Source organism: Polypterus senegalus, chromosome 3 (genome assembly GCF_016835505.1).
Source record: "Polypterus senegalus isolate Bchr_013 chromosome 3, ASM1683550v1, whole genome shotgun sequence".
In the NCBI taxonomy this organism is placed as follows: Eukaryota; Metazoa; Chordata; class Cladistia; order Polypteriformes; family Polypteridae; genus Polypterus; species Polypterus senegalus.
Genome location: NC_053156.1, coordinates 149143493 through 149162614, shown reverse-complemented (window position 1 = coordinate 149162614; position 19122 = coordinate 149143493). Strand labels below are relative to the sequence as shown.

The 19122-nt window shown below is 38.0% G+C and overlaps 1 protein-coding gene across 1 annotated transcript in view; it reads right to left on the bottom strand.

The window, feature by feature from the left end:
• myo6a (myosin VIa) overlaps positions 1-19122 on the bottom strand; it is a 191874-nt gene that overhangs the window by 30283 nt on the left and 142469 nt on the right. The window contains exons 13-19 of the mRNA XM_039749773.1: positions 18352-18445; positions 12496-12626; positions 12328-12405; positions 9116-9245; positions 8815-8905; positions 7394-7544; positions 3769-3977 (exon numbers count right to left, since the gene is read on the bottom strand). Coding sequence (XP_039605707.1) covers positions 3769-3977; positions 7394-7544; positions 8815-8905; positions 9116-9245; positions 12328-12405; positions 12496-12626; positions 18352-18445 — 884 coding nt within the window. The remainder of the gene's footprint in view (positions 1-3768; positions 3978-7393; positions 7545-8814; positions 8906-9115; positions 9246-12327; positions 12406-12495; positions 12627-18351; positions 18446-19122) is intronic.

Here is a 19122-nt window from a genome sequence, read left to right as displayed (position 1 = left end):
TTTTCTCTGAAGAGTAGCAACATGGGGGTCACAAAACAACTCTCAAATGACCTGAAGACAAAGATTGTTCACCATCATGGTTTAGGGAAGGATACAGAAAGCTGTCCCAGAGATTTAAGCTGTCTGTTTCCACAGTTAGGAACATATTGAGGAAATGGAAGACCACAGGCTCAGTTCAAGTTAAGGCTCAAGTGGCAGACCAAGAAAGATTTCGGATAGACAGAAGCGACAAATGGTGAGAACAGTCAGAGTCAACCCACAGACCAGCACCAAAGACCTACAACATCATCTTGCAGCAGATGGAGTCACTGTGCATCGCTCAACCATTCGCGCACTTTACACAAGGAGATGCTGTATGCGAGAGTGATGCAGAGGAAGCCTTTTCTCCGCCCACAGCACAAACAGAGCCGCTTGAGGTATGCTCAAGCACATTTGGACAAGCCAGCTTCATTTTGGAATAAGGTGCTGTGGACTGATGAAACTAAAATTGAGTTATTTGGGCATAACAAGGGCGTTATGCATGGAGGAAAAAGAACACAGCATTCCAAGAAAAACACCTGCTACCTACAGTAAAATATGGTGGTGGTTCCATCATGCTGTGGGGCTGTGTGGCCAGTGCAGGGACTGGGAATCTTGTCAAAGTTGAGGGACGCATGGATTCCACTCAGTATCAGCAGATTCTGGAGACCAATGTCCAGGAATCAGTGACAAAGCTGAAGCTGCACCGGGCTGGATCTTTCAACAAGACAACAACCCAAAACACTGCTCAAAATCCACTAAGGCATTCATGCAGAGGAACAAGTACAACGTTCTGGAATGGCCATCTCAGTCCCCAGACCTGAATATAATTGAAAATCTGTGGTGTGGGTTAAAGAGAGCTGTCCATGCTCGGAAGCCATCAAACCTGAATGAACTAGAGATGTTTTGTAAAGAGGAATGGTCCAAAATACCTTCAACCACAATCCAGACTCTCATTGGAACCTACAGGAAGCATTTAGAGGCTGTAATTTCTGCAAAAGGCGGATCTACTAAATATTGATTTCATTTCTTTTTTGTGGTGCCCAAATTTATGCACCTGCCTGATTTTGTTTGAACAATTATTGCACACTTTCTGTAAATCCAATAAACTTCATTTCACTTCTCAAATATCACTGTGTGTGTCTCCTATATGATATATTTAACTGACATTTTTTATCGTAACAACCAACGATTTATACAGGAAAATAATGACTATTAACAAGGTTGCCCAAACTTTTGCATGCCACTGTATTTACTTATCTTTCCACAGCGTAAAGTCACAAGTAGACTGCAGAGCTTCCTGTGTTTGATGCAAATCCATTCCCTATTTAGGAAAAAAAGTTGTCACATAAAGTGCAACTGCAGCTATAGACACTTCAGTATGTAAGCAGCTCTCCACACTAGTGTTTAGATCATGCTGACGATGTATGTGCACAAAACAACAAAGTCTAACTGCATTCTCGATACCATTGCTTGTGTACTGAAGTGTCAGCATGGCACTGCCAGATCTACTGGGATAGCATTCTGCTTGCTGCTTGTGAATATCGCATATTTGCAAAACAAAAAGATGCTAATGGAGAGATGTGAAGGAACTTAAGGTGGTAGAGATTAACCAGCTGTGTGTGTGTCATTCTTAGGGCACTGTTGAGTTTTTGTGTGTATGCGTATATCTATGTATGTGTGTGTTAATCTTAAAGTACAACAGTAGACCAACCCGGTAATGAACTTGACGAGTACACTTACCCTTGAAGAAAATAGGTAAAGGGTAAGTAGAGGGAAATACCACGATAATACAAACGGGTAGCCCCAAACCTTTTTCTTGTGTCAAGGTTATTCATTTCACTATATACAGTATATACTGTATATAACTAAATGTCTTTATTTGTCAGATCTGGGAATGTCCCATTGAACAGAAACTTTGCAGCAGACCTAGGGCATGCTGGAGATATTATATGTTTCAGCTGGGTTGGTAACACCTGGGAATTCTTCAGGAAGAGTTGGAATTTGTGGTTGAGGACAGGGAAGTCTGAGCTGACCTGCTGCTTTCATGACCCTCATCACAAAAAGAAGACAAGAGATGATAAGAGGTCTTTGTTGGTAAAGTGCGTTCATGTTCACCCTGCAACTGGTTGAAGCATGCCAGGGACTTTTTCTGTCTTGCACTTGATGCTTGCTGGGATTAGCTCCTGCAGCTCAGCCACCCTACTATACATAAATAGGTTTGGAAATATGATGGTAATTTAATGTATGTGACTCAGAGATTTTCATTGTTTTTAATTATGTTCACACAAACTGTGTGAAGAGATGTTAGTTGAGAAGAAGAACTTAGGTGAGATAATGACATTATGCCATTCCTGGGGAGAATGAGCTGGATGTCTTGTATAGTCTACATATTGATGCAATTCTTTGATTATGATAATCGAATACAATCAAAAAAGTTATACTGCTGGCTCTCTCAGTTTTCTTCTTTCATTATTTTCTGTGAGAAAAATAAAGGCAGTCTGAAATTAGTCTTTCACATCTGTCCATATTTATTGAAAGAAAGAGGTTGTGAAGTTAAAAAAACCTAGAACATTATAATGAAATAATTCCATTTCTTGTAGCATTTTATTTTTGCATTGAAATCTGCTCCCTATCTTGGTATACTGAAACTTTAGCTGATATTGGTGCAAACTATATAAATATATGTGCCTTGAAGAAAATAATATCTGTTAAGAACACATGACAGTTAACATATTCTTGACTATACCCCAGTCATACTCAACCTTATGAACTTAACAAACATTTATACAATATTTACTTCAGTCATGTGAGCGTTGATTTTGACTTTTTATTTATGAAGATGGATAAAAGAGCTCTGATGTGCTGCCAATGAAAATGATCCAAGTATGGATAAATTCAAATGACCACTGAATCGGATTATTTTCCATTCATATATATATATATATATATATATATATATATATATATATATATATAAATATACTAGATGACCCCTGCGGCTCCGCCTGCGTATTAGCGAAAAAAGGCAGTGAGGAGGGCCTTGCCCAGCTCCCCACTCCTGACATTATGTTTCCCCCTCCCCTCGGCCTGCAGCCTTTGTCTCGGATTAGCGTGAATATTATTGCTCCTGCAAGTGAACTGTGATTCTTAGTGTGATGAAAAAAGTTACAAAATCAACCAAAATGTTTAATCAAATTATAGAAAAAAATCCGATCTAAATCTGTTAAGTAGCTCTCTTGTGAAAAGCAGACAGACATACAGACATTGGATTTTATATATAGAGAAAGATAATCCATCTTCTGCAAATGTTGCGAAGCTGCAGTAGAAGTAAAATTTGGTATACTGCTTTAAATATCACAGAAATATATCATCCAGCCATCCATCCATTATCCAACCCGCTATATCCTAACTACAGGGTCACGGGGGTCTGCTGGAGCCAATCCCAGCCAACACAGGGCGCAAGGCAGGGAACAAACCCCAGGCAGGGCACCAGCCCACCGCAGGGCACACACACACCAAGCACACACTAGGGACAATTTAGAATCGCCAATACATGATATTGTAAATTCAACCTATTGTACACATCGTACCATTGCTTTAAAATTCAGTTCTGAAGATGGTAGTACATTATTTCTCCACAGAAAATGTTTTGTGAAGCATTTCTCTCTGAATTTTCACAGGTGATTATGATCATTATTTAGTTTGTAATGTTTACAATAACTGCATTTGCTAAAACATATCACTTACAGACGTCTCTCTTCCTCTTCCTGTTTGCGCCGCAGCTCCTCTTCCTCACGTCTCTTCCTTTCACGGTCCATTTCTTCTTGAATGCGCCGTAAGCGCTCTACCTCTTCCTCCTCTTGTTTCTTTTTCTGCAGTGCTGTAAGTAGTTGTCCTGATCGCTTTACCAGTGCCTCATACTCCTTATCAATATCCCACCTTGTCATTTCAGAACCCTAAAGTAATTTAAAAAAATATTTATTTATTTAAAGTATTTCTTAAAAGTGTAAAACTATGCTTAAAAATACCAATTTTACATATTTGATATGACCATTATTTTACATGTGTGCACATGAAGCAGCGGCACAAAATGTGATAAAAGTTACTGTGTAAGTGAAAACCTACATTTAAGTTTCAGTCTCCTTTCTTTCAAAAATAAATGACTATTTGAAGAACACTATGATTTAACAAGTTCTTGAAATGTGACTTTTTTATTTATAAAGCTTACTTAAAGTATGCTTTGTCATTAGCTGCCCATTGAACATATGCACTTTGTCAATTGTACTTTTACAGATATAACCTAAACAGATCTTACACAGAAACAAATTCACATTCTAAAAAAAAGTGATTGTGACAAATATTTATTTAAAATGTTGAAGCAGTACAACTAATATAACTAACCCTGAGAAAGGCCGCAGATTTCCTTGGCCATCAACAAACCATTATCATTAGTGAAGTATTATCTGAGTCTATTCAAGTTAGATAAATGCCTCCAAAAATACCCTTTCTATTATGTTATAGTCCACCTGAATCCCATTTTCTCATGTCATCCATTTTAACGCACACCATCTTCAACTTTACTTTTTGGTTTTATCCCTTGCAACTCCATTGCTGTGCACCTCTTTACTCAATTAACTTCAATGCATCTCTTAGTTATGCATGGAATGGGAAATAAAAGTATGTTTGTTTGATAATTTATTTAATGATGGATAGTATACGCTGCCAAATAAGCTGTCAGCCTCCTGTTCTAGTATGTTAATAAATTTAGGTTAATGATAACCTAAATGATTATACACAACAGTTTCATTACTTATTTTTTGTTATTGGATGTAAATGTTCATTGAATATCTGCAGCTAATAGTTTCCTGAATGAGAAAAAGACAGCATTCAAATCTGGTGAAAAAGAGGTTCTGAAGGGAGCCCAGAGAGTGCTGAAGAAAAAGGTGAATGAAGGAAAGAAACTTTACAAAGCTAAACAGAAAACAAATTCACTCAGAATAACATGAAAGGTGTCTGGAATGGAATGGGCATAATTGCTGGACTCAAGCAATCCAGGTCTCAGGTGCTAAAAGAGGATATGGACAAAGCTAATGCTCTGAACCAATTTTTTAACAGAATTTCCTTTCCACTGCGACCTTCTTCCAATGACTACCTGCCCAATGACCAATACTACTACATCAATAATTCCTACCACTTCAACTGTGATGAGTTCATAACTGATGACCAGACTGTAGTTGATGAGACTCAAGGACTGATATGGATATGAGCAACACTGCAGCACCATGAGAAAAAGTCTTGTCTCCTTTTCTCTTCACTCCGTACACCTCAGACTATCAATATAACACCAGGTCAAGTCACTTGCAGAAATTCTTAGATGATTCTGCATTTTGGGGTGTGTTGACAATGGGGATAAGACAGAGTGTAGGAGTCAGGTGGAGAAGTCTGCAACAACAGTAAAACCAAGGAACTGGTTATTGAGTTCCGCCACACCAAAGAGTCTGTATGCCTGGCCATTATTCAGGGAGTGAATGCTGAGATGGTCGCTCTCCTACAAGTACTTGGGTGTCCACATCAAAGGCAGGTTAGACTAGTCTTGTAACACAGAGGAGCTATATAAGAAAGGGCAGACTCATTTTCGTAGGAGACTGTGTTCAGTAGTGACATCCTTTACTTGTTCTACAACTCTGAGATGGCCAGTGTGGTTTTTGACACTGTGAGGTGTTGGGCCAGTAACATCACTTCAAGAGTCCCTTTGAATTAACAAACTAAAGAAAAAGGGCAGACTCAGTTACAGTATGCTCTCTCGACCCCTCCAAAACAATAAGGGAGGGAATGAAAACAAACCGGAGTGCCATTATGAACAATGCTGCACATCCTCTCTCTAACACAGTAACACAGAATACTTTCATCCAAATAATTATTCAGCAGAAATGTGTCAATAAACACTACTTGGTCTCCTTTATACTAACAGCAATATGCATGCATAATGCCTCACTGTGACTGACTATGTAGTCCGTTCTAGTATGTATATGTATATATAGTGTGAACTTGGACCCGGACACACACAGACGGACAACATAGTTTCACCCAACACACCGTTTATTTACAACTTTTATTTACAAACAAGTCACGTGCACAAACCCCAGTGCCTCTTGCACCGATTCCCCCAATGTCCAGGCCACATAGTCCTGTGCCTCTTTTCCTCCTTGCTGCCTCCAGTCCTCACTCCAGCTCCGTCCTCTTCCACCCGACTTCCACTGCTGACTGGAGGGAGGCGGCCCCTTTTATAGGAACCCGTATGGGCTCCAGCTGCTTCCCGGCAATCTTCCGCGGACACACCCCCGTGTGGCGGAAGTGCCGGCTGCGCACCCGGAAGCCGTCCGGGTGTTCCCTGTCATCTTCCCCCCCCGGCACTTCCTGGTGTGGCGGAAGTGCCGGGCTCCGGGATAATAAGGCACTGGGGCGCCGCCTGGCGGTGGCCATGGGCCCCTACAGGGCTGGGCTTCCAAGCCCTCTATCCGAGGCCTCCAGTATAACCAGGACGGACGCCCCCTCTCGGTCTGGAGGAGGCACAAGCCCTCCTCTGGTCCTCCTGGGCGTCCTGGCCGGGACCACACAGGATATACCGGCATCAGGGCGCCGCCTGGCGGTGGCCACGGGTCCCTACAGGGCTGGGCTTTCAAGCCCTTTACCCGAGGCCCCAACATAACCAGGGCGGACACCCCTCGCGGTCTGGAGGAGGCACAAGCCCTCCTCTCGTCCTCCTGGGCGTCCCGGCCGGGCTCCAGCCCCAGCCAGGGACCACAATAGACAAAGTTCTTTGCTTTTCTTTCTTTCTCCAAATTCCCTTAAAATATTAGCATTTCTTTGAAGTGTTTTAGAAAATTTCTAACATCAGAAATGCTATGAAAAATTCCATTTCAGCTTTCACAGATGTCATAGCACAGAAACAACCATAATTCATGCTAAAATGATATTCTAATATGACAGAAGGTAATGTTACAGTAACAGTCCTTTAACATTTAAGCTCAGCTTTTGACAGAACTATTAAATAGTTCTCATAATTACACATATGTATTCAAATGCTTGGCCTATTTTTATATTGCTGACCGCTTACAAAAACCAACATTGAAGCTCACGCTTTTACCCAGAGTAACAGCTCAATTATACACTATTTATGCAATAGTAGGCAGGGCTGCTACATTAAAAAAAAAAAAAAAATTTAATGTGTATATTAAAATTCAAACAAGCAGGTGTAGAGAAGAAATAAGTAAAAAACAGTGACACATATATACCAAGCAAAAAAACAATTGCTTATTTCATATAAGTTTATAAAATGACATTTCAAACTATAGAAATAACCAAAAAATACCTTGATTTTAGCCATTAGCTGACTGATTGAAACATCCATATCTTGAACCTGCTTACTCATCTCTTGCTTTCCTTCCTTCAGTGTGTTCACAACTTCATTAAACTCATGTATTCTCTTCAATAAAGTCTTTACCTTTACCAGACCATCAATGCTGTAATTAAATTACAGTAAAACAATTAAAATGAAAACAATAAACTTTTACTTAAACTTTTTAAGCTACAATGAACTTTCAGTAAAATCTGCTTGTTGATGTGTCACATTTGGCAGTATCCAAATACATAATACCAATTTTAAAAACTGTTATTTATTACTAATTGTAATGATTAAAAAACTGAATTAATGCTGAAATAAGATTTGATTCATAGCTGACTAAGAGTACTTGCAAAATTAAAACACTATTTTCACATGACTATTTTCATTTTCTCTTCAGTATATGCTTAATAGTCAATTTTCATCATTTTTACTTTATATTATGCTCACATGTTGTTGAGCTCCTATTACTATCTCTGAAATCACTGATACTCAGCTGCCATTTCCAAGTGCAAGTGCACACATGTCAGAAGGTGACTTCATGTTGTTAATCTTAGTCAACTAACTTTAAAACTAAAAAAAAAAAAAAAACTTTAACAAACACTTTAAAAAATGAGGTGGTTGACTTTAAACTGTTGTTTGACAAGTTTTGTTTTGCCCTTCATTGAAGATGACTGTTTTCAGCTTGTCTGTGTTGAGATACCTGCATGTTTACTTAGACAGCAATTTTGTCCAGTAACTATAAACAGTCTCTGTCAGTGTTTTACAATGAAGCTACCTTAACATTTGGATCTAACAGGCTGCGACATAGTTCCCTTGGTTGATGATTAATGTCCTACTGCATTAGGACTGATTTTTGGCCAAAGGCTGTGGCTGTACGGGTCAGCTTCATACTCCCTGTTGCAATTGAGAGCCATTTGAACCCGACACCATTGATAGTAATGATTAGGATGAACCTGCGGCTGAGGACAAACACACAACGCATTGCAAGGGGTAGGTGCATAAGGTGCTCAGTGCTTTTATTAAAAACAGTTAGACAAACAGTGTCCCAAAAAGTGCAGTGCAAAGTTCAATAAATAAATTATCCAATAAAACATGAATTGGTGGAGATTAAAAATCCATCAAAAATGAGGTTAAAAAATGCAGGAGTCTCTTTTTAGAATTCAGTTCCAGGCACTTCCCTGTAAAAACCAATGCCTCTCCGGCTTATGTTATACGAGTATTAATGCATGATGTAGCATAATGCTTGGTATTCAAAAATTCTGCCTGATAGATACAAGCAGATTTTATTAAATGTGGTTTAACTTATAGAACATTCAGCGCTTCTAACCATGAGGAAATATTCAGTTCACAAAACAAATATTCTGAGCTTAAGTAGTTATCTAACCTACCGAGGCTTATGTTTTTTCCTGCAAAGCCACATGCGGACTGTTTTCTGCATCTTAATACATGCATCTGCTCGATATTTCATCTTGTTTTTCACTGTAGTTAAAGAAAAAAAATCTTAAAGTGAATTAATTGCCACTTAAAGAATAAAAACATAACAGTCACTATACATAATTAAAATGTATTTTAAAGGAATAAAAAACAATTCATTATATAGTACTGATGCTTAGATTTAATTTCAGTTTTAGAGAAAACCATTAAAAATGGCAAATTAAGTATGTTTTACTAAATAGAAGTATAACCTACATTTGATGACTGAAAGGGCACACCACTGTACTTTCTTCCAACGACTACAGATGAGCCACTTATTGACACGTTCTACAAGATCTGCCAGATGATCAGGGTCTGACTTCATAATTTGATCAAATTCTGCAAACTAAAAATAAGTGTACTCACATTAACCAAGCTAGAGTAGATGAATCACAACTGTATAAACATAATTATGAAAATGTGTAATAATGTACTGTTGCCATTAATGTGAGACTTAAAAAAATACTTTTTCTTAAAACATTTACATTGAGTTTACTTTTTACATGACTGCCTACATAGTATATACTGGAAAAGAGCCACATTTAATTTTGTCCACCCTGATTCTTTTTGATAAAGCAGTTAAAATATTGTATATACAGTATGTATACATGTTACTTATAAAGTTTACTGGAATGGACTATACACATTTTATACTGAATAAACATTTATACATTCAAGAAAATCAACCATTAGTTGAGCCTTGCCAATTAAACATATACAGAAGGAGGATTGATACTATAAATGCAGTCAACAGAAAAAAAGTTGTAGGAATGAATATACACATTGCTTTAGTAATGGGTTTCTTTCTGCACAAACCTTAAAAGTTACCACTGCTGCTGTATTACTATACTAGTTTATGCACAAAATTTGAGTAAATGTCATGCCATGCATGTAATAAACGAATATTCACTTATAAATATGGCCTCCAATTAACTAGTAAACACAAAACAAGTGGGAAACAAACAGTTTTCCACTTTTCTTTTGCTAAGAAAAGTCTTCTTCACTGTCTGTCAATTAGACATGAAACGTTACACCGAAAACAGATTCAGAAAATCCATGTATATATATATTAAATATGCCTGCTTGTTCACCAGTTAATCTCTACTGAAGTGTGTTTGTTACAATAATAAACATTATTCTATGTAGGCATTTAATAGTCTAAGGTAGCATTAATAACACAATATACAAAACACTGTATAACTATTAGGTAAATTATTATAAAAAACAACACTGATAATGGAATTGAATCAGATAACAATGAATGTATACACTGTAATAAGATATATAATTTACTTTTTTAGCAGAGCTCACCTTGCAAAGAAACCACCTATAATATTGTGTAAATACAGTGCACCTGAAAGTATTCACAGCGCATCACTTTTTCCACATTTTGTTATGTTACAGCCTTATTCCAAAATGGATTAAATTCATTTTTTTCCTCAGAATTCTATACACAACATCCCATTATGACAACGTGAAAAAAGTTTACTTGAGGTTTTTGCAAATTTCTTGAAAATAAAAAAACGGAGAAATCACATGTACATAAGTATTCACAGCTTTTGCTCAAAACTATGTCGATGTACCTTTGGCAGCAATTACAGCCTCAAGTCTTTTTGAATATGATGCCACAAGCTTGGTACACCTATCCTTGGCCAGTTTCACCCATTCCTCTTTGCAGTACCTCTCAAGCTCCATCAGGTTGGATGGTAAGCGTCGGTGCACAGCCATTTTAAGATCTCTCCAGAGATGTTCAATCGGATTCAAGCCTGGGCCACTCAAGGACATTCACAGAGTTGTACTGAAGCCACTCCTTTGATATCTTGGCTGTGTGCTTAGGGTTGTTGTCCTGCTGATAGATGAACAGTTGCCCCAGTCTGAGGTCAAGAGCGCTCTGGAGCAGGTTTTCATCCAGAATGTCTCTGTACATTGCCGCTGTCATCTTTCCCTTTATCCTGACTAGTCCCCCAGTTCCTGCCGCTGAAAAATAACCCCACAGTATGATGCTGCCACCACCATGCTTCACTGTAGGGATGGTATTGGCCAGGTGATGAGCAGTGCCTGGTTTCTTCCAAACGTGACACCTGGCATTCACACCAAAGAGTTCAATCTTTGTCTCATCAGACCAGAGAATTTTGTTTCTCATGGTCTGAGAGTCCTTCAGGTGCCTTTTGGCAAACTCCAGGCAGGCTGCCATGTGCCTTTTACTAAGGAGTGGCTTCTGTCTGGCCACTCTACCATGCAGGCCTGATTGGTGGATTGCTGCAGAGATGGTTGTCCTTCTGCAAGGTTCTCCTCTCTCCACAGATGACCTCTGAAGCTCTGACAGAGTGACCATTGGGTTCTTGGTCACCTCCCTGACTAAGGCCCTTCTCCCCCAATCGCTCACTTTAGATGGCCGGCCAGCTCTAGGAAGAGTTCTGGTGGTTTCGAACTTCTTCCACTTACGGATGACAGAGGCCACTGTGCTCATTGGGACCTTCAAAGCGGCAAGAACTTTTTCTGTTACCTTCCCCAGATTTGTGCCTCGAGACAATCCTGTCTCGGAGGTCTACAGACAATTCCTTTGACTTCATGCTTGATTTGTGCTCTTACATGAACTGTCAACTGTGGGACCTTATATAGACAGCTGTGTGCCTTTCCAAATCATGTCCAATCAACTGAATTTACCACAGGTGGACTCAAATTAAGCTGCAAAAACATCTCAAGAATGATCAGGGGAAACAGGATGCACCTGAGCTCAATTGTGAGCTTCATGGCAAAGGCTGTGAATGCTTATGTACATGTGCTTTCTCAATTTTTTTATTTTTAATAAATTTGCAAAAATCTCAAGTAAACTTTGTTCACGTTGTCATTATGGGGTGTTGTGTGTAGAATTCTGAAGAAAAAAATTAATTTAATCCATTTTGGAATAAGGCTGTAACATAACAAAATGTGGAAAAAGTGATGCGCTGTGAATACTTTCCGGATGCACTGTAGTTGTCAAATCTGCAGTAATATGTTGATATCCATCCATCCATTTTCCAACCCACTGAATCCGAACACAGGGTCACGGGGTCTGCGGGAGCCAATCCCAGCCAACACTGGGCACAAGGCAGGAACCAATCCTGGGCAGGGTGCCAACCCACCGCAGGACACACACAAACACACCCACACACCAAGCACACACTAGGGCCAATTTAGAATCGCCAATCCACCCAACCTGCATGTCTTTGGACTGTGGGAGGAAACCGCGAGACACGGGAGAACATGCAAACTCCACGCAGGGAGAACCGGAAGCGAACCCGGGTCTCCTAACTGCGAGGCAGCAGTGCTACCACTGCACCACCGTGCCGCCCTATGTTGATATTTGTATGATAAATACATTGCATTATGTCTGTTTAATACATCTAATAATAATACAATTTAAAAACTTTTGTTTTATACATTACCTTGCCAGGACGAAAGAATACTCTTGTTAAACCAAATTTATAATCATTTTCATTTAATCCAAGTGCTCTGAATAATGCCTGTAGAGAAGAATTTAGACAATTTAAAAAATTAGCAACAATGAGATGTTCATCATTAACAGTAAATTACAAAGTAATTAGAGACATTACCTTGCAAAACAGCCTAGGATCCAGTCTTGACAACTTAGCTGGCATATATTTCTTATACATATTATACAGTTCATGAAAAGGAGCTCGGGATGGGAATCCTCCTTGCATTAGGTCCAGCACTGACACCATTCCTGTAAAAACATGAAAAATTCTTATAATCTGTATACTGTATATATAATGCAAAGTTGACTGAAATTATTGGCACCCCGGGAATTTTGCCAGAAAATGCACCATTTCTCCCAGAAAATTGTTACAATTGCAAATATTTTGGTATGCACATGTTTATTTCCTTTATGTGCATTGGAACAACACAAAAAACAGAAAAAAAGCCAAATCTGACATCATGTCACACAGAACTCCAAAAATGGGCTGGAAAAAATTATTGGCACCTTTTCAAAATTGTGGGTAAATCATGTAATTTCAAGCATATGATGCTCGTTTGAACTCACCTGTGGCAAGAAACAGGTGCTGGCAATATAGCAATCACACCTGAAGCCAGTTAAAATGGAGAAAAGTTGATTCAACCTTTCTGTTGTGTGTCTGAGTGTGCCACACTAAGCATGGAGAACAGAAAGAAGAGCAGAGAATTGTCTGAGGACTTGTGAACAAAAATTGTGGAAAAATATCAACAATCTCAAGGCTACAAGTCCATCTCCAGAGATCTTTATGTACCTTTGTCCACTGTGCACAACATAATCAAGATGTTCACAACACATGGCACTGTAGCTAATCTCCCTGGACGTGGACAGAAGAGAAAAATTGATAAAAGACTGCAACGAAGGATAGTCTGAATGGTGGATAAACAGCCCCAATCAACTTCAAAACATATTCAAGCTGTTCTGCAGACTCAGGGTGCAACAGTGTCAGCTCGAACTATCCGTCGACATCTGAACGAAATGAAACGCTATGGCAGGACAGCCAGGAGGACCACACTGCTGACACAGAAACATAAAAAAGCCAGACTGGAGTTTGCCAAAATGTACTTGAGGAAGCGAAAATCCTTCTTGGCGAAGGTCTAGCGGACAGATAAGACCAAGGTAGAGCTTTTTAGTAAAGCTCATCATTCTACTGTTTACAGAAAACGGAATGAGGCCTACGGAGAAAAGAACACAGTACCTACAGTCAAACATGGTGGAGGTTCTAAGATGTTTTGGGGATGTTTTGCTGCCTCTGGCACTGGATGCCTTGACTGTGTGCAAGGCATCATGAAATCTGAAGACTACCAAAAGATATTGGGGCGCAATGTAGGGCCCAGTGTCAGAAAGCAGGGTCTGCGTCAGAGGTCATGGGTGTTCCAGCAGGACAATGACCCCAAACATACCTCTATAAGCACCCAGAAATGGTTGAAGACAAAGCGCTGGAGAGTTCTGAAGTGGCCAGCAATGAGTTTGGATCTAAATCTGATTGAACACTTATGGAAAGATCTCAAAATTGCTGTTGGGGGAAGGCGCCCTTCAAATCTGAGAGACCTTGAGCAGTTTGCAAAAGAAGAGTGGTCAGAAATTCCAGTTGAGAGGTGTAACAGGCTTGTTGATGGTTATAGGAAGCGCTTGATTTCAGTTATTTTTTCCAAAGGGCGTGCAACCAAATATTAAGTTGATGGTGCCAATAATTTTGTCTAGCCCGGTTTTTGAGTTTTGTGTGAAATGATGTCAGATTTGGCTTTTTTTCTCTGTTTTTTTGTGTTGTTCCAATGCACATAAAGGAAATACACATGTGTGTACCAAAACATTTGTAATTGCAACAATTTTCTGGGAGAAATGGTGCATTTTCTGGGAAAATTCCAGGGGTGCAGATAATTTCACCCATGACTGTATTAACAAAAAGAAGCTGATATATCAAGGACCGTAGGTATCCTCCAAGAAAGGAAATATATCAAATTTTGGGAGGAAAAAAAACAAACACGATTTAAAATTCAATTGAAATTGAAAATTTGAAAAGTATTTGAAAATTGAAAATTAGCTGAACTGTTATTTTTTTGTTGATATTTGTTGTTAATAATGCTGTAATAAGTGGGACATTCTAATGCACCGCGCCCCCTTTTTGCCACAGTGTTGACAGTAATAGCAAGGAGAAACAGAAAGGTCTGGTTTATGCAAATGAAGGCTATTTGCAGAACTAAAAGGAGGAAAGTTTGGTGAAGCTCAGAGAAGACATATTGGGCAAGAGCACCATAAAGCTCAGGTGCACTGGCCATCTTATCTACAACCATGTCCAATTGCCAAAGTGGGGACTACAATTTCCATTATGCAGTATGCTGTTCCAGATGATTTCATTAGTGCTCACAAAGTTTAAATATGAGCATTGACAAATGCGGCATGACACCAAAAGTAGCGACTACTGAGTTTTTTTTCCTCATCACTTTGGGATAACAATTTCATTGTCTTGTTGGATGATAGTATTTAGCCTAGAATATTTCTTTATGTTTCATCTTGAATTGTGTTTAGATGTGCTGCATTTACAAAAGACACTTTCCCCCATTTTTTTTTTAATCTGGACCATTTTCTGAGAAATGTGTTGCCAAAACCAGTGTATACAATGTTTCCAAACACTTAAGGAGCAATCTTCCTTTCATTCTTTCTACACCTCCCCAAAAAAAAAAACCTCCCCAACCCTAATACTGTTTCAAGTATTTTTCGCTATTGCAACTCACATATGAAACTTATGGCATTCAAAAGGAAACTTAGCTGTTTTTGTTGTCATTACCTATTGTTATATTTGACAATCTACAAAGCAAGACTTAGGCAGTCGGATGTTTAGGTGTGATATGCACTTGGTGAGGTGTGCCCTTCACTTTACTGTGCACACCATACGCAACAATAAAATCTGAGATAAATAGATTCCACTACCTTTTTTATTATTAGTGTACAGCTTTGTGTTTTTGAAAAAGCTAACTCTGCTGTCCACCTGCACATAATCCTTAAGTTTGCAATGCCAATCAATTATCAAAATTAAGTGCTTTTTGAAGAAGAAAAGAACGATGCTTTGAGTGAATAAAAGTAGTTAGTAATTTTTTTTGTTAGTAGACATTTATTTAAACCCACTACATAATGAGGCAGTACTAATTTTAGGGGTTGATCCTAGTGGAGAGTTGAGATTTGTTAGCATTGTTTAACTTTGAACAAATCAATTTTAAATCACCCTTCCAACCTCCACCCGGTGCCCAAAGGATATGCTTTCCATAGTCCATGCTGGATACAAAGGATACAAAATTATTTCTTTTACCTGTTCTTTTCTGTACCACGCTTAAAAACATTCCATTCATTATAAGGTCCACATAAATATTCAGCCTGTAAATATCTTTAATTGTTCACAATAAGTTAAAGTAAACATGATATGGTGTTAGAATTTTATTGTCTGGCAAACATAAAGAAGGCTGAAAATACAACTAACGAAAAACATGAAAAAAATACTTAAGTGAACAACGTAAACAAATGAAAATTTTTAACATTTAATAATAACAATACTCAAAATTCACATTATTCCTACTGATTACCCTTTTCAGTTCAAAAGAATACTCTTTCCTGTAAAAATTATGTTTGAAATGACCATCAACAAAAGCCAAAGCACTAGTAAAAGCAGGAACTGATCTATGGCAGAAATGTTTTAACTCATGGGCAGTTATATGTACAAGTTCAACAGTAAGAAGCAGAGAAAAGCCAAGCAAAATTACACCTTTTATTGGCTAACTAAAAAGATTACAATATGCAAGCTTTTGAGGCAACTGAAGAAGGGGGCCTGAGTTGCCTCGAAAGCTTGCATATTGTAATCTTTTTAGTTAGCCAATAAAATGTGTCATTTTGCTTGGCTTTTCTCTACATTCATAATGGGTAACACGGTAACATGGTAATACTCTAGTACAACAGTAAGAAGCACTAATAATTAGCCCCAGTTTAAAAAAAATTACAAATATGGTATACAGAAAAGCACTGTTAAATAGTACTTCTGATCCAATTAACAACGGTACTGTAATGCGGGCCTTCTGGTCTTAGAACATTTGGGTGACACAGCTAGTAAGAAAAAATACATAGCTTGTATCTAGAATACAAATAAGGCTCAGAAATAACCTTTAACCCTTCTTCTCCTTTGCAGGTGAATGCTGACATGGCCCTTGCAAATTCCATAGAATCAAACAGCCTTTTTCACAAAGTGAAAGGTCTGTATACCACCAATGACTGTGGATCTCAATGTGGCAGAAGCTGTTTTAGCAGGATGAGTGGCACAAAACTTTTAACACTCACTAATTAATAGGATATTTGGCCACAACATTTACATACTGTAAACCATCTGCCTGGGTGTAGATGGTAGCACATACATCTAAAATGGTCATGGAAAATTAACTTGTGAAAAATGATTCCCAGTCTTCAAGAAAATTATTGTGGGTAGTCTAAACATAACCATACAGTAGTAGTGGGAAATTATGCTGATATTTGTCTTATTTAGTAATGCAGTAATCCAGACTGGCTACACACTATAATTGATATTTCTGGCAAACTATAAGCAGGAAGTTTATTCAAAACAATGTTAAAGCAGTTTTTAAAATAACTCCAAAGACTCTCCACAGCTGGGACTGAGGTAGATTCTACCCGAGCATATGTTGACAAAATCCAGCTCACTAAAGTTCTTTAAAAAGTTTTCTAAAATGATCCACACTGAATACTTATTAGCACTGCCTTTACAGACACAGGTGATACAAAAATGATCACTAATACTTTGTCAAAGACTACATAAGAAAGGGCACTGCAGAATCTGTTTTCTTAGGAGACTGATTTTTTAATGTGTCAGTCTGTTGTGTATATTTATTTATTCAATGAACTTCTGTAAAAAGCCAGACTTCCCCATGAGCACAAAAAGGCCCATCCTATCTATCTATGAGTATTTAAAAGAATTGTTAATTAAAAACAACAATTAATAGGTGAACCACTATAAGATGATTAAAGATTATACCTAAGCCAGAAAAAATAAACTGTTATGTATTTGGCACAGTTGGCTGCACTACTAGTTTACAGTTCCAGGAGGTTGGTGTCAAATCATGGGCTTGGTCATTGTCTATGTGGAGTTTGCATATGAATGAACATATCTGAATTGTGGTATGACAGGAATTTAGTAAACCTCTATGTTAGAATAGTGGAGATTATAGACCACTCTTTTGATAATGTGACTGTTTTCAATGTACCTCATATTTGTTTTTTAAAACCTATTATAGCACACAAAACCTTATTAAAAGCTCTATGGTACTCAGTTGTTTTTACATGTAGAGTACAGTTGTCATTTAAGAAACTTTACATGCAATATTGACCCACTCCCTATCACAGAAGCATCTGTCAAGATGCATGGCTGGCCGGTAATTTAATAAAGGGCATACCCATATAGTCATAAAAGTAACAGGAACACTAAAAAGTGTTTCGAAGTTGGAAAAAGTAATCTGTTGCCAAAAGATGGCAAAAATATTTTCTCTCAAAGTTCAGGAAAGAAACTGGCAGTAAGTGATTAATCCTGGAAGTGAATAAAGAATTGCTGTAATATTTTTTATTTCCATATTTGTCTATAACCTGAAGAGGAGGTAAATGTGAATAACACTTAAAATTATTAAAAAATAGATACATCAATTTTGTATATATGTAAACTATCAAAACAGCTTACAAAATTTGTAAAAAAATGTACAAAATCAAATTTTGAAATTGCAAAGAAAAAAAACCTACTCATTTAACTCTGTAAACACAATCACACTATATAATAGTTTGCAAAATCAGATTACATAAACTTAATTATTTAAGTTTATTAATCCCATGGGGAAATTCAAAGTAATGCAACATGTAATAAGAAAACTGGCTGATTTTTAAAATTTCTACATACCTGAACACTGCAATTGTGAAAGAATCTGTGCCCCCTCAAACTTGTGGCTTACCATCTTCAGATTAGGCTTGACACAGCGGATAAAGCTAGAGCCCTAAATAACCCAGAAAAAGAAAGCACATTCATAAGAATTTCAAAGATGTGGGTTGCTGGGGGAAGCTAATCAATTAGATAAATTCTCTGTTTTAGGCTAAATAGATTAAATGGCTAAATGACTGAAGTTCAAATGTAATGACAGGTCAAATTCTGTTAGAATGTACTCTGTTTTAACCTCAATTTAACTTTTTTTGGTACTAGGCAATTTCCTATAGAACTAATGTTTCAAAAGCGTCATTACAACGAAGTCCATTTTATCTGCCAAATTAATTACAATGAATTCATTTTCACAAAAAAAGCAGTAAAACACATGTATTTCCTCTGGCCTTGGACCAAAAATCGAGAAGGGTTCATGTGCAGACCCCTGCAGCTCTGTGATTCAGGGGTTTGGCTGAACAGCCAATTAGAATACACATTTATGTCACCTGGTTTACTCGATAATCATTATTTGAGTCAAATACCCCCTCCACAACCCTTACCTTAACCACTATATAACCAGGCATATCACGTAGCATCACTGACTGCAAAGTAACAACCTCTATAGCAAAGAAGGTCCACAGCCAGACTGTATTGAAAAAATCAAAGGTCACTGCACTGTAATTTATTTCTGGGTTCTACATGTCACGGTTTGACCTCACTCATCACCTCAAGCAATGGTGGGTTTAATTTTTGGCT